At 57.0% G+C, this 12956-nt stretch overlaps 1 protein-coding gene and 1 long non-coding RNA gene across 2 annotated transcripts; both read right to left on the reverse strand.

Annotated features, from left to right (window-relative positions):
- Positions 1-1239: 1239 nt before the first annotated feature.
- LOC139828378 (uncharacterized) lies at positions 1240-1847 on the reverse strand. Its single transcript, XR_011739894.1, has 2 exons — positions 1680-1847; positions 1240-1453 (listed from the first exon to the last, which is right to left on the reverse strand). It is a non-coding gene; the product is annotated as an uncharacterized lncRNA (long non-coding RNA).
- Positions 1848-1992: 145 nt separating this feature from the next.
- LOC136116205 (glutamine-rich protein 2-like) lies at positions 1993-3033 on the reverse strand. The gene is made up of 5 exons (XM_071810756.1): positions 2917-3033; positions 2645-2763; positions 2257-2322; positions 2047-2165; positions 1993-2003 (listed from the first exon to the last, which is right to left on the reverse strand). The coding sequence occupies exons 1-5, from the start codon at positions 3001-3003 to the stop codon at positions 1993-1995; spliced, it is 402 nt and encodes a 133-aa protein (XP_071666857.1). The 5' UTR covers positions 3004-3033.
- Between the last annotated feature and the right edge of the window lie 9923 nt (positions 3034-12956).

A 12956-nucleotide genomic window follows, 5' to 3' on the forward strand; every position in this document is an offset into this window, starting at 1 on the left:
AGGACTCGAAGGACGTTAACTCCCCCTCCTCGGCGGGGTGCGCCGCCCGCTTCCCAAGAGCGGCTCCCAGAGCGACCAGCTCCCCTCCTCCCCGGCGGCACGGGGCACGGCCTCAGTGCGGCGGCTTCACTGCCCGCGCCGAAGATGGTGGCGCGACGGGAGCGGGAAAGCGTGAGGCGCTGCAGGCGTCAGGCCCGGCCCGGGAGCCCCCAGCCGCTCCTGCTCCCACGCACCCCCCCCGTTTGCTTTACATTTGTGTATCGTATATAAATGCAGGGACAAGGAGCAGCGGCACGGAGCAGGCTGCTGGGTACGAGGTGTTCCCTCAGCACACACACCCACACCCCCCGTCCCGGGCCGGGCCGCTCCGCACGAAAGGGAAGGTGAGGGAAAAACAAAAACTAAAGGCACAGAGGCGTCCCGGCTGAAGCCGAGCTGTGCTCATCTACCCTTTGAATGACAATTCCAAAGGCACATCCCCACTCACGAAAGCTGGCGGCTCCGCAGGGTCCCCAGCAGACACAACCACCGGCCGGCGGGGCGGGGGGCGCTCTGCCCGGGGAGCTCCCGCAGGGTCCGCAGTCTGAGGACAACGCTCCGCCCACAGCCCCGCACCGAAACCGCCGGAAGGTCCCACAGCCTCCTTGTCAAGCCCAAGGGAATCCGAGCTGGGCCCGTATACGGTCAGTGCTCCAGAAGCTTCTCTGCTCCCAGGCGTTTCATTAAACGAGGGCCCCGTCTGTGAGCCGAGGGCTGTGAGCGTGACCAAAGCGCCCATCAACCGGAAGTGCCGGGCGCTTTCCTGCGGCTGCAAAGTGCTGCGACATGGGGCTGTGGGCCCCCCGGGGCGGGGCGCGGAGCTGCTGCGTCCCCCCAGTTCTGGGTCCCCCGACCCAGAGCAAAGCGCTCCCCTCCTCCGGCTGCCGACAGTCAGCCCGGCTTCTTGCACAGCCCCCTGGTTACCCCCTCACCCCGTCCCCCCAGTTAGTCCCAGGGGGTGTTTCTGAAGCCCGTGGACACCTCAGCCCCACCCGGGGTGCAGGATGGGCCTTTGCTGGCTCTGCCCTGGTGCCCACCGGTTTGCTGCCAGTGCTCCCTCTGGGGGGCCCTGGGTACCACCGGATCCACCTGGGCACCCCCAAAGTGCCTTTTTAGCGCTTATTTTTCTCCTGAAAAGCAAACACAGCGGGGCTTTCTGCCATCCTGCCCCAGGGACCCCCACTCAGACCACACCGGCGCTTGGTTGCCCATCGCCATTTATTGCAGCCGCTGCCTGCTCAGCGCCCGGGGCGGTGGGACCGGGGCCGGGACCCCTGTCCTGCCCGGCTGTCAGGGAGTGATTCACTGCGGGGGGGCTGGATGGGCGGCAGCAGACTCGGTGCCAGGGTGAAGCGCCTGGGAGACGGGACTGGTTGGTGCAGCAGCACAGCCGAGAGCAGCGAGGAGGGGGTGCCTGGGGGCGAGGGGCAGGGTCAGCCACAGACACCCACAAACAGGGTCCTTTCCCCACCCTGAAGAACGCAGGCTGTTGTCCCACACTGCCAGCACCACCCCCCATGTCCCCCCAGCTCCCTCCAGCTCCACCACGAGGAGCGGCTGCCCCAGCAGCCCGTGCTGCCCCCACATCCCAGCCCAGACCCCAGACCCCCGTCCCGCCCTGCCCAGCTGCGGGCACAGACCCGTCCCCACAGACAGCAGGGTGTCCTCTGCCCCCCGGTGCCCTGACAGGGCCATACCTGGCCGGCTCCTCGAGGTCGTGGTGTCTGGGGTGGCCCTTGGCGTTGTGGGCAGCTGAGAGCCCCCCATCATGGAGAGCTGCTCATCCTGCCGGTTCCCATCAGTGCCGTCCTGGCCCGACAGCTGCATCGCGTCCTTCTGGGAAGGGGAGAGCGTGTGACCCAAACACGGGGCCCCGTTCCGCATCCCCCAGCAACCCTCCCCCAGCCAGCTCTCCCTGGAGAAACTGAGGCACGGATGGATCCCCCCGCAGGCTCAGCATCCCCCTCCCCACCTCCGTCATCCCTACCTTGTTGGGGCTGCGGGCGCCGGATGGGGACAGCCGTGGGGTGCTGGGCGGTTGGGGCTGGAAGCGCGGGGGGGTGAGGGTGTGTGGGCCCCCGCAGCTCCGCGGAACAGTGGGGTACCTGCACTCGCCCGTCCGCTCCCTGTGGGACAGGACACGGGGTGCTCAGTGCCCGGCAGGTGGCACCCCATGTGTCACTTGACGCCAGGGAGGGGTCGGGGACAGTTACTCACGGTCCAGGCGCCAGCGTGTGGAGGGGCCGGTCGCAGGACAGGCAATGGAAACCAGGCAGCAGCTGCCTGGAGAGGGGAGAAAAGGGCTGGGGAGCTCCTGGGGGGCACAGCCCCACCTGCACACCGTCCCCTGCCACAAAAAGCCTCTGCACCCACCCCCCAAGATTGGTTCGGGAGGGCTCCTCCCACACGTGCCCCCTCATTGTGCCCCCTCCATCGCTGGGAAGCTGCAGCTGGCAGGAGCACAAGGCACAGCCACTTGCTCAGCATCCGCATGGGCGCTGCCCACACGGCTCCCACGCCAGGGTACCACAGCGGCACGAGCTGGGACAGCCAGCAGGAACAGGGCCGGCACTGCCAAAGGCACCGCTGTCCCCATCGCACTCACTTCCTAATCCCAGCGGCATCGTCACGCTCTGGCTGCAGCGCCTTCTGGAGCTGCCCGCTGAGGCTTTTCCACCGCTCCTCCTGCTGCTCCCGGAACGCCCCCAGCTCCCGGCGGTCCAGCTGTGGACGGGTGACACCCTCAGCCATCTACCCCAGGATGGGACATGGCGGTCCCCAGGGGGACAGCCCGGAGGGGGCACCCTCGCAAGGATGCTGCCTCAGGCTGCCAGGCCCCCGAGGTGCCAGTTCTGCGTGGAGGGGACGAGCCCTCACCTTGCAGTCCATCTGTCTCTGCAGCTCTTTCTGGAACCGGTGCCAGCCCTCCTCCTGGCCCGTCACCCGGCTCGTCACCTGCTCCATCGCCTTGTTCAGCCGCTCCTCGCACGCCTCAAACTGGCTGCGACTGACTTTGTCAGCCAGGGCGGCTTTGTCTGCTTTCTAGCAGCGGGGAAAGGCGGGAGAGCGGTGGGGACAGGATGCAGGGACAACGCGAGAGGGAGAAGTGGCTACGTGGCCCTGTTCACCCCATCACCCCAGTGGGGTTGGTCCCACCAGCCAAAGGCACTCGGGGTCACAGAGGGACGTGGCAAGGGACCCGCAGCCGGGCTGGAAATCCTCCCTCCCCCTGGCTGGTTCTGCCAGCCGGCACCCAAGGGACAACAGGCGTTTGTCACCCTGCCCGGGACACCCTTGGCTGGCACCAGGGCCCCTCGAGCCCCTACCTCATCGATTCCCAGCACCAGCAGCTGCTCCTTGTCTGCTTTCTGCTTCTTGAGCCTCTCCAGGGCCTGGGACAGAGCCTCCCAAGGCAGACAGCAGCCCGTGACGCCACGGCAGGATTGGAGCTGCCCCCCGGCCAGCCGAGCACCCCCTGCCTCCCCTCCCCACCCCACCCCATCAGAAACCTCCAGGAAAGGCATCGGGAAGCTGTGCAGGGCTGCGAGCAGGGTGGCAGGGGGACAGATCCCTTGGGGTCCCAGCCTGGGCTCTGCCTGCGGGTTACAGCCACCCACCTTGATGTCCTTCTGCTCCTGCTGGCCATCCTGCTGGAGGTTTGCAAGGGCCGAGCTGAACTTCTCATAGTCGTTTTGGAGCTGCATGATGCTGGCCTGGAGGCACTTGAGCTGCTGGTCCTGCTGCAGGGACTAAGAGGACAAGGCGGTGCTGAGCCAGGGGGTGGCTGCCCCACGGGGACAGACCCAGGGTATTTTGGCTGGTGGCCGCGGGCTCTCAGTGCAAGCAGGACATTTGCTCCGAGGCTTTAACTCCCTTCCACGCTGCTGACTCCAACGAGCCAATTAGGGGGGCAGCGAGGGGCTCCCCCACGTTACAGCAAAGCAGAAATGTTGCTTTTTCCATGCGAGACACAGAACCTGATGTTAGCAATCAGGACACATAACCACGGACGTAGTTATATGCGGTGCTTTATTTCAGCGCTGGGAAACCAGGGGTTCGCACCCAAAGCTGGCTTCAAACAGCTGATTCAGACCATACCTTATTATACAACTTAGTCACATACTGTCGAGGGTTAAGACTGCGGGGTGACAATCAAACCCTGGCAGATGTATTGTTAACCTCCTCTCCCCCACACTTCCCCCTTTTGCCCCTCCCTCTCCCCCCTTCCCACTCAGGGCAGGCGATCAAGAGGGAAAGAAGGACAGAGAGAAGAGAGTTGGAAAAGTTAAAGATGTTTTACTAATGCTACTGATAAGAATAGAGAAAATAATACAAAATATACAAAACCAATCTTGTAAGTCTCAGCAACTGCAGAGCCAGCACCCAAAGTCCTGGATTAGGCTCTGTAGCCAACCGGAGCTGGATTCAGTCTGTCACTGGCCTCAGTTTGCAGGGACGACCAGCAAGGTCCTCTCCTAATGTCAGCCATGAGCAGAAGGGAAGGAAAAAGGGAAAAAGGGGCGAGATCCTCGTGATCTCCCACTTTTATATGAAGTATTCACGTGAACGGAATGTTATTCACCGTTGGTCAGTCTCTCAGTCATCAGTTTTCTCATTGCCCCCCTCGCGAGATGTCCATCCGTGCTTATCAATAAGTTTGCATTCCCTTGCTGGGTTTAACCAAAACATGTGTTGGGTTCTCCAGGAAAATGCAGCTGACATGAAGCTTTAGCTGACAGGCAAATTCACTAAAAGAGAAACTTGTTTTTAAGAAAACCAGGACATTCCACCCCTTATAATATGACATTCACTGAATACTTAAACCTTATCAATACAATCTATCAACACAATCTACTTAATCACTACTACTATATATATATATCTACATATGTACATATATACACAGGAGTAATTAATCAGTGGACCATCCTTTGAAAAGTTCATTAAGTTCATTTTGTCACAACAGTCTCCCAGGGCAGGAAAAATGGTCCAAGTGCATCTCATGACCCCTGTTGGTGGGTTAAGGACACCAACTTCGAAGAAGGTGTCGGGCGCCACTCGAAGAAGCCAGCGCTGGTTTCATCACCATTGTCTTGATCTGAAAGACACTTATTAAACATTGTTAGTGGGGCAATTCACATCATACAGTTCAGCATTGCATATTTTCACCTAAAATCCAATCCCCTTGAGGTACACACCGAACTTCTCCATCCTTAAGCATCACCCACCAGGTGCTGCCAGGTCCCTGGGCAAAAACAATCCCACGAATAGGTTTGCCTTTGCCTGAGGCAGGAGGAACCCAGACTGCCTTTCCTAATATATTTTTCATGTGTACTACAGGGACTTTATCTCCTTCTACAGTCCATAGAATTTCTGATTGGGCAGGCCCGGCTCCATTGGTTGATCCCCTGGTGTTGACCAACCAAGTGGCTTTTGCTAAATGTGAATCCCAGTTTTTAAAGGCTCCAACACCAAGTGCCTTTAGTGTAGTTTTTAACAAACCATTGTACCTTTCCATTTTCCCAGAGGCTGGTGCATGATATGGAATATGATATACCCACTCAATACCATGTTCTTTGGCCCAATTGTCTATAATACTGGTTTTGAAATGAGTACCATTGTCTGATTCAATTCTTTCTGGCGTACCCGGCCACCAAAGGACTTGCTTCTCAAGGCCCAAGATGGTATTTCGGGCTGTAACATGAGGTACAGCAGATGTTTCCAACCATCCAGTGGTTGCTTCCACCACTGTAAGTACATAACGCTTACCTTGACGTGTTTGTGGAAGTGTAATATAATCAATCTGCCAAGCTTCTCCATACTTATACTTTAACCATCGCCCCCCATACCATACAGGTTTTAACTGTTTTGCTTGTTTGATTTCGGCGCAAGTTTCACATTCATGAATAACCTGTGAAACAGTGCCCATAGTTAAATCCACCCCTTGATCACGAGCCCATTTGTATGTTGCATCTCTACCTTGATGCCCTGAAGCATCATGGGCCCACCGAGCTAGGAAAAGTTCACCTTTATGTTGCCAGCCCAAGTCCACCTCAGCTACTTTAATCTTAGCAGCTTGATCTGCTTGTTGGTTGTTTCGATGTTCCTCGGTGGCTTGACTTTTAGGCACATGAGCATCTACATGACCAACTTCCCCAGGCAGGCTCTCCAGCCGAGCAGCAATGTCTTGCCACAGCGTGGTTCCCAATGGTTTCACCTCTGCGCTGCCAGTTACTTTTCTTCCATTGCCGTAGCCACCCCCACAAGGCATTTGCTCCCATCCATGAGTCAGTATAGAGACAAAGCATTGGCCACTTCTCTCGTTCGGCAATGTCCAAAGCCAGCTGGATGGCTTTCACTGCTGCAAACTGACTGGATTCACCTTGTTCTTCAGTGGCTTCTGTAACTTGTCGTGTGGGACTCCACACAGCAGCTTTCACCTTCGATGTTTTCCTACAGACGACAGGATCCACCTGTGAACAGTGCACACTGCTTATCAGTCTCTGAAAGCGTATTATATGGTGGTGCTTCTTCAGCACGTTTTACTTCCTCCTCATCTGGAGACATCCCAAAGTCTTTGCTTTCTGGTCAGTCTGTAATCACTTCTAATATCCCTGGACGGTTGGGACTTCCAATTCGAGCTCATTGCGTGATCAGTGCAATCCATTTACTCCATGTAACTTCGGTGCCATGATGTGGAGAGGGAACCGTCCCTTTGCACACCCAGCTCAGCACCGGCAGTCGAGGTGCAGGAGGAGCTGTGCTTCAGTGCCCATCACTTCTGAAGCAGCTCGAACTCCTTCATATGCTGCCAGTCTCTCTTTTTCAGTTGCAGTACAGTTGGCCTCATATCCTTTGTATCCTCGACTCCAAAAACCTAAGGGTCGACCTCGGGTTTCTCCTGGCGCTTTCTGCCAGAGGCTCCAGGTAAGTCCGTTATCTCCGGCTGCGGTGTAGAGCACATTTTTAACACCTAGTCCAGTTCGGACTGGTCCAAGGGCCACCGCATGAGTTATCTCACGCTTAATTTGTTCAAAGGCTTGGCGTTCAGGGCCCCACTCAAATTGGTTCTTTTTTACGAGTCACTCGATAGAGAGGGCTCACAATGTGGCTGTGGTCAGGAATGTGCATTCTCCAAAAACCTGCAACGCCCAAGAAAGTCTGTGTCTCCTTTTTATTAGTAGGTGGAGACATTGCTGCAGTTTTGTTGATCACCTCCATTGGGATCTGACGACGGCCATCTTGTCATTTTACTCCTAAAAACTGGATCTCTCGTGCAGGTCCCTTGACCTTGCTTCGTTTTATGGCAAAACCGGCATCCAAAAGAGTAGGAATTATTCTCTCACCTTTTTTGAAGACTTCTTTTGCTGTGTCGTCCCATACGATGATGTCATCAATATATTGCAAGTGTTCTGGAGCTTCACCTTGCTCCAGCGTGGTCTGGATCAGCCCATGGCAGACGGTAGCACTGTGGTCCCTGGGGTCATTGGTTGGGTCATCAAGTCACTGGTTGGGTGATGGGGTCATTAGTTGAATAATGGGGTCATTGGTTGAATGATGAGGTCATTGGTTGAATGATGGGGTCATTGGTTGGGCCATGGGGTCACTGATTGGGTGATGGGGTCATTGGTTGAACGATGGAGTCATTGGTTGGGTTGTGGAGTCACTGATTGGGTGATGGGGTCACTGGTTGGGTTCAGGATTGGTTGGTTGGATGATGATGATGATGGTTGGATGATGATGGTGGTTGGATGATGATGGTGGTTGGATGATGATGGTGGTCTATGCCAAGGATGCACGGAGCATCTGGGCCAGTCCCAAGGGGATGCTTTTGGATCTTGGGGTGCAGGGGTTTGTCTGAAGGTTCGGGAGACAGACTTTTGGGTGCAGGGATTTGGGCACCAAGAGTTCTGGGGGGCAGCATTTGGGTCTGCAGGGTTCAGGTGTTCAGGACCTGGGGGTGCAGGACTTGTGGGTTGGAGGATTTGAGGGTGCAGGGATTTGGGGTGAGGGATTTCAGGGAGGGAGTTATGGGGGGGAAGGATCTGGGGTACAGGTTTTGGGGGTGCAGGGTTAAGGGGTTTAGGATTTTGGGGTGCACAGTTTAGGGTGCACGTTCTGGGCATGTATGATTTGAGAGTGCAGGGCTTTGGGGTACAGGATTTGGGGTGCAGGGTTTTGGGGTCAGGATCTGGGGGTGCAGGGTGTTGGGGAGAAGGATTTGGGGGTGCAGCATTTTGAAGTGTAGGGTTTGGAGGAGGGAGGTTTTGGGGGTGAAGGATTTGGTGGTGCCGGTTTTGGGGGTGCAGTGTTAAGGGGGTGGAGGATTAGGGGTGCAGGATTTGTGGGGTCAGGATTTGGGGCTGCAGGGTATGGGAGGGAAGGATCTGGGGCTTCAGGATTTGGGGGTGCACTGTTTGAGGGTGCAGGGTTTAGAAGTCAGGTCTAAGAGTGCAGGGTTTGGGGTGCAGAGGTTTGGGGGGAAATTTAAGGTTGCAGAGTGTGGGGTGCACAGGACTGGGGCACAGGATTTGGGGGTGCGGGGTTTCAGGGTTCAGGATTTGGAGGTGTGGAGTTTTGGGGTGCAGGGGATGGGGGTGAAGGATCTGAGGCTGCAGGGTGGTGGGGGAAGGATTTGGGGGTGAGAGATTTGGGGTGCAGGATTTGGGGGTGCAGAGTTTTGGGAGGCAAGGATCTGGGGCTGCAGGATTTGGGGGTTCAATGTTTAGGGCAGCACAATCTTGGGGTGCAGGGGTTTGCAGTGAAAGGTTTGGTAGAGCAGGATATGGGGGTGCAGGACTTTAGGGTGAGGTTTGGGGGTGCAGGGTTCATGTGTTCAGGAACTGGGGGTGCAGGATTTGATGGTGCAGGGCTCTGGGTGCAGAGTTTGGGAGTTCAGGGTTTGGGGTGCAGGGTTTTTGGCAGGAGGATCTGAGGGTGCAGCATCTGGGGGGCAGGATTTGGGGTTCAGCATTTTCAGTGCAGGTTTTGGGGGGACTTGATTTTAGGGTGTTCGCTTTGGGCTGCAGGATCTGGGTGCAGGATTTAGGGTTTGGGGTTCAGGGATGCAGTGTTTTGAAATGCGGGATCTGGGGTGCTCGATTTTGGGGTGCAGAGTCTTGCAGGAAGGATCTGGGGGTGCAGGGTTTAGGGTGCAGAATTTGGGGGTGTAGGGTTTTAGGGAGAAAGGCTTGGGGGTGCAGGTCTAGGGGGGTAAAATTTGGGGGCAAAGGGTTTGAAGGAGCAGGATTTGGGGTGCAGGATTTGGGGGTGCAGAGTTTGGGCGTGCAGTGTTAAGGTGGTGGAGGGTGCAGGGTTTGTGGTGAAGGTTGTGGGGTGCAGGATCTGGGGGTGCAGGATTTGGGCATGAATACTTTCGGGGTGCAGGATTTGAGGATGCAAAATCTGATGGTGCAAGGTTTGGGTGTTCAAGATGTAGGGGAGCAGGATCTTGGGTTTTGGGGCACAGGGCTGGGTGAGGCCAGATTTGGGGTGCAGGTTTGGGTGAGGGATCTGGGGGTGCAGGGTTTGGTAGTGCGGGAATTGAGGGTGCAGAGTTTGGGGGGCAGGGCTTGGGGGAGCAGGAGTTTGGGGTTCAGAACCTGTGGGTGCAGAGTTTGGGGTGCAGAACCCGTGGGTACCGGGTTTGGGGAGGCAGAATTGGGGGTGCAGGGTTTTGGGGTTCAGGACATGGGGTTGAGGATTTGGGGGTGCAAGGTTTGGAAGTGCATTGATTAGGGGGAAGGATTTAGGGTGGTGGGATTTGGGGGCACGAGGTTTGGGGGTCAGCATTTGGGGGTGCAAAGCTTAGGGGGCAGCGTTTTGAGTGCAAGTTGGGGGAGGAGTTGATTTTGGGGTGCAGGGTTTGGGGTGCAAGTTTGGGGATGGCAGCATTTCGGGTATACAGTTTGGGGGTGCAGGGTTTTGGGGAGCAGTATCTGGGGGTACAGGATTATGGGATGTGCAGGGTTTGGGGGCGCAGGGTTCAGGGTTGCAGGGTTTGGTATCACAGGTTTGGGGGGTTCATGGCTTGGGAGGAAGGATTTGGGGGTGCAGAATTTAGGGGTGCACGTTTTAAGGGTGCAGAGCTTAGGGGGAAGAATCGGAGATGTAGGGGTTTTGGGGACATTATCTGGGGGTCAGGATTTGGGGTGCAGGGTTTTGAGGTGCAGGGTTCAGGTGTTCAGGGTTTGAGGGAAGGATCTGGAGGTGCAGGGTTTTGGAGTGAAGGATTTTGGGGTGCAGGGTTAGTTGGGATTTGGGGTTGCAGGGATTTGGGGTGCAGGGTTTGGTGGTGCATTGGTTTTGGGGGTGGAGGATTGGGGGACACAGGGTTTCAGGGTGCAGGATGTGGGGGTGCAGGATTTGGGAGTGCAGAGTTGGGGGGCAGAATTTTTGGTGCAGGGCTTTGGGGTACAGGACTTGGGGGTGCAGGGGTTTGGGTGGGGAATTTGGGGTGCAGGGTGTTGAGGAAGGATCTGGGGGTGCATTGTTTGGGGGGGCTGGATGAGGAGGAGCACGATTTAGGGCTGCAGAGCTTGGGGGGCAGGGGTTTGTTGGCAGAATGTGGGGGTGCGGGGTTCTGGGGTGCAGAGTTTGGGAGATCAGGGTTTTGGGGTGCAGGGGTTTGGGGGGGAATTTAACGTTGCGCAGTGTGGGTTGCATTGGTTTTGGGGTGAAGGATTTGGGGGTGCGGGGTTTGGGGGTCAGGATCTGGGGGTGAAGGGCAGTGGGGAAGGATCTGGGGGTGAGATATTTGGGGTGCAGGGTTTGGGATGCCAGGTTTGGGGGTGAAGGGTTTGGGGGCAAGGATCTGGGGTGCAGGATTAGGGCAATCAGGGCTGGGGGGGTAAGTTTGTGTGGGGCAGAATTTCGGGGTGCAGGGTCTGGGTGGGCAGGATTTAGGGGGATCCGGGCTTGGGAGTGCAGGATTTTGGAGTACAGGGTTTGGGGGTGCAGGCTTGGGGAGGCAGAATTTGGGGGTGCAGGCTTGGAAGGGTCAGGACCTCGGGGGGCACAGTTTGGACAGCACAATGTGGGGTGCAGGATTTGGGAGAGAAGGATCTGGGGGGCAGGGTTTGGGCTGAAGGGTTTGGTAGGGCAGGGGTTGGGGGAGCAGGATTTGCGGGTTCAGAACCTGAGGGTGCAGGGTATTGGGGAGCAGATCTAGAAGGGCAGGGTTTGGGGGTGCAGGATTTTGGGGAGCAGGGTTTGGGGGTTCATGACGTGGGGATGGAGAAATTGGGGGCGCAGGGTTTGTGGGTGCAGGGTTCACATGTTTAGGACCTGGGGGTGCAGAATTTAGGTGTGCAGGGGTCTGGGGTGCTGGGTTTTGGGGTGCAGGATCAGGGGGTGCAAGGTTTGGAAGCGCAGGGTTTTGGGGTGCAGGGTTTGGGAAATCAAGGTTTGGGGTTCCAGGATTTGGGGGTGCAGTGTTACGGGGGTGGAGGTTTAGGGGTGCAGCGTTTGGAGGTTCAGGATTTGGGGCTGCAGGGTATGGGAGGGAAGGATCTGGGGCTTCAGGATTTGGAGGTGCACCATTCGGGGTGCAGGGTTTAGAAGTCAGGTCTCAGAGCGCAGGGTTTGGGGTGCAGGGGCTTGGGGGGAAATTTAAGGTTGCAGAGTGTGGGGTGCATAGGATTGGGGCACAGGATTTGGGGGTGCAGGGTTTCAGGGTTCAGGATTTGGAGGTGTGGAGTTTTGGGGTGTAGGGGATGGGGGTGTAGGACGTGGCAGCATTTGGGGGTGCAGGGTTTAGAGGTGTGGGGTTTCTGGGTGCAGGGTGTGGGATTGAAAGATCTGGGGGTGTAGGGTTTGGGGGTTCATGGTTCAGGGCAGCAGGATCTTGGGGTGCAGGGGTTTGTCTGAAGGTTCGGCAGACAGACTTTTGGGTGCAGGGATTTGGGGCATCAGAGCTCAGGGGTGCAGGATTGGCGTTTGCGGGGTTTGGGGGTGCAGGGTTCTGCAGTTCTGGGTTTTGGGGTGCAGAATTTGGGGGTAAAAGGTTTGGGGGAAGGATCTGGGGGTGGAGGATTTTGGGGGGTTCAGGAAGTGGGGGGAAGGATCTGGGGGTGCAGGGTTTGGAGGGAAGGGTTTGGGGTGCAGTGCTCAGGTGTTCAGGCCCAGGGGATGCAGGATTTGGGGGCTCAAGGATTGGGGGTGCAGTGTTTGGCAGGGAAGGATTTGGGGGTGCAGCGTTTTGGGGTTGTAGGAGGCAGGATCTGGGGTGCTGCTTTTGAAGTTGCAGGTTCTGGGGGTGCAGGGTTTGGAGATCGGGATTTGGGGTGCAGGATTTATCATTGCAGGGTGTTACGCATTTAGAGCAGGAGGATTTTGGGGGGCAGGGATTGTTAGGGCAGGATTTGGGGGTGCAGGGCTTTGAAGCGGTAGGAGCGAGGGTTTGGGGCTGCAGGTTCCACATGTTTAAGAACTCGGGGTTCAGGATTGGGGTGCACGGTTGGTGTGTGCAGGATTTGGGGGTGCAGGGTGTGGGGCTGCAGGGTTCTGAGGTGGAGGACTTTGGAGGGTCAGAACTTGGGGATGCAGGGTATGGGCAGGAAGGTTTTGCGGCTGCAGGATTTTGGGGTACAGAACCTGAAGTGCAGAGCTTGGGGGTGCAGGGTTTGGGGATGAAATGTTTGGTGTGGCAGAATGCGGGGGTGTAGGGTTTAGAGGTGCAGGATTTGGGGGAGCAGGGTTTTGGGGTGCAGGGATTTGGGGTGCATGTGTATTGGGGTGCAAGTTTCATGCGTTCAGGATGTGGGGTTGCAGGAATTGAGGGTGCAGGATTTGGGAGTTCAGGGTTTGGGGTGCAGGGGCTTGCAGGGAAATTTAATGTTGCAGAGTGTGGGGTGCAGAGTGTGGGGTGCACTGGACTGGGGCAGAGGATTTAGGGGTGCGGGGTTTCAGGGTTCAGG

This window comes from Patagioenas fasciata, chromosome 7, assembly GCF_037038585.1.
Source record: "Patagioenas fasciata isolate bPatFas1 chromosome 7, bPatFas1.hap1, whole genome shotgun sequence".
Lineage (NCBI taxonomy): Eukaryota > Metazoa > Chordata > Aves > Columbiformes > Columbidae > Patagioenas > Patagioenas fasciata.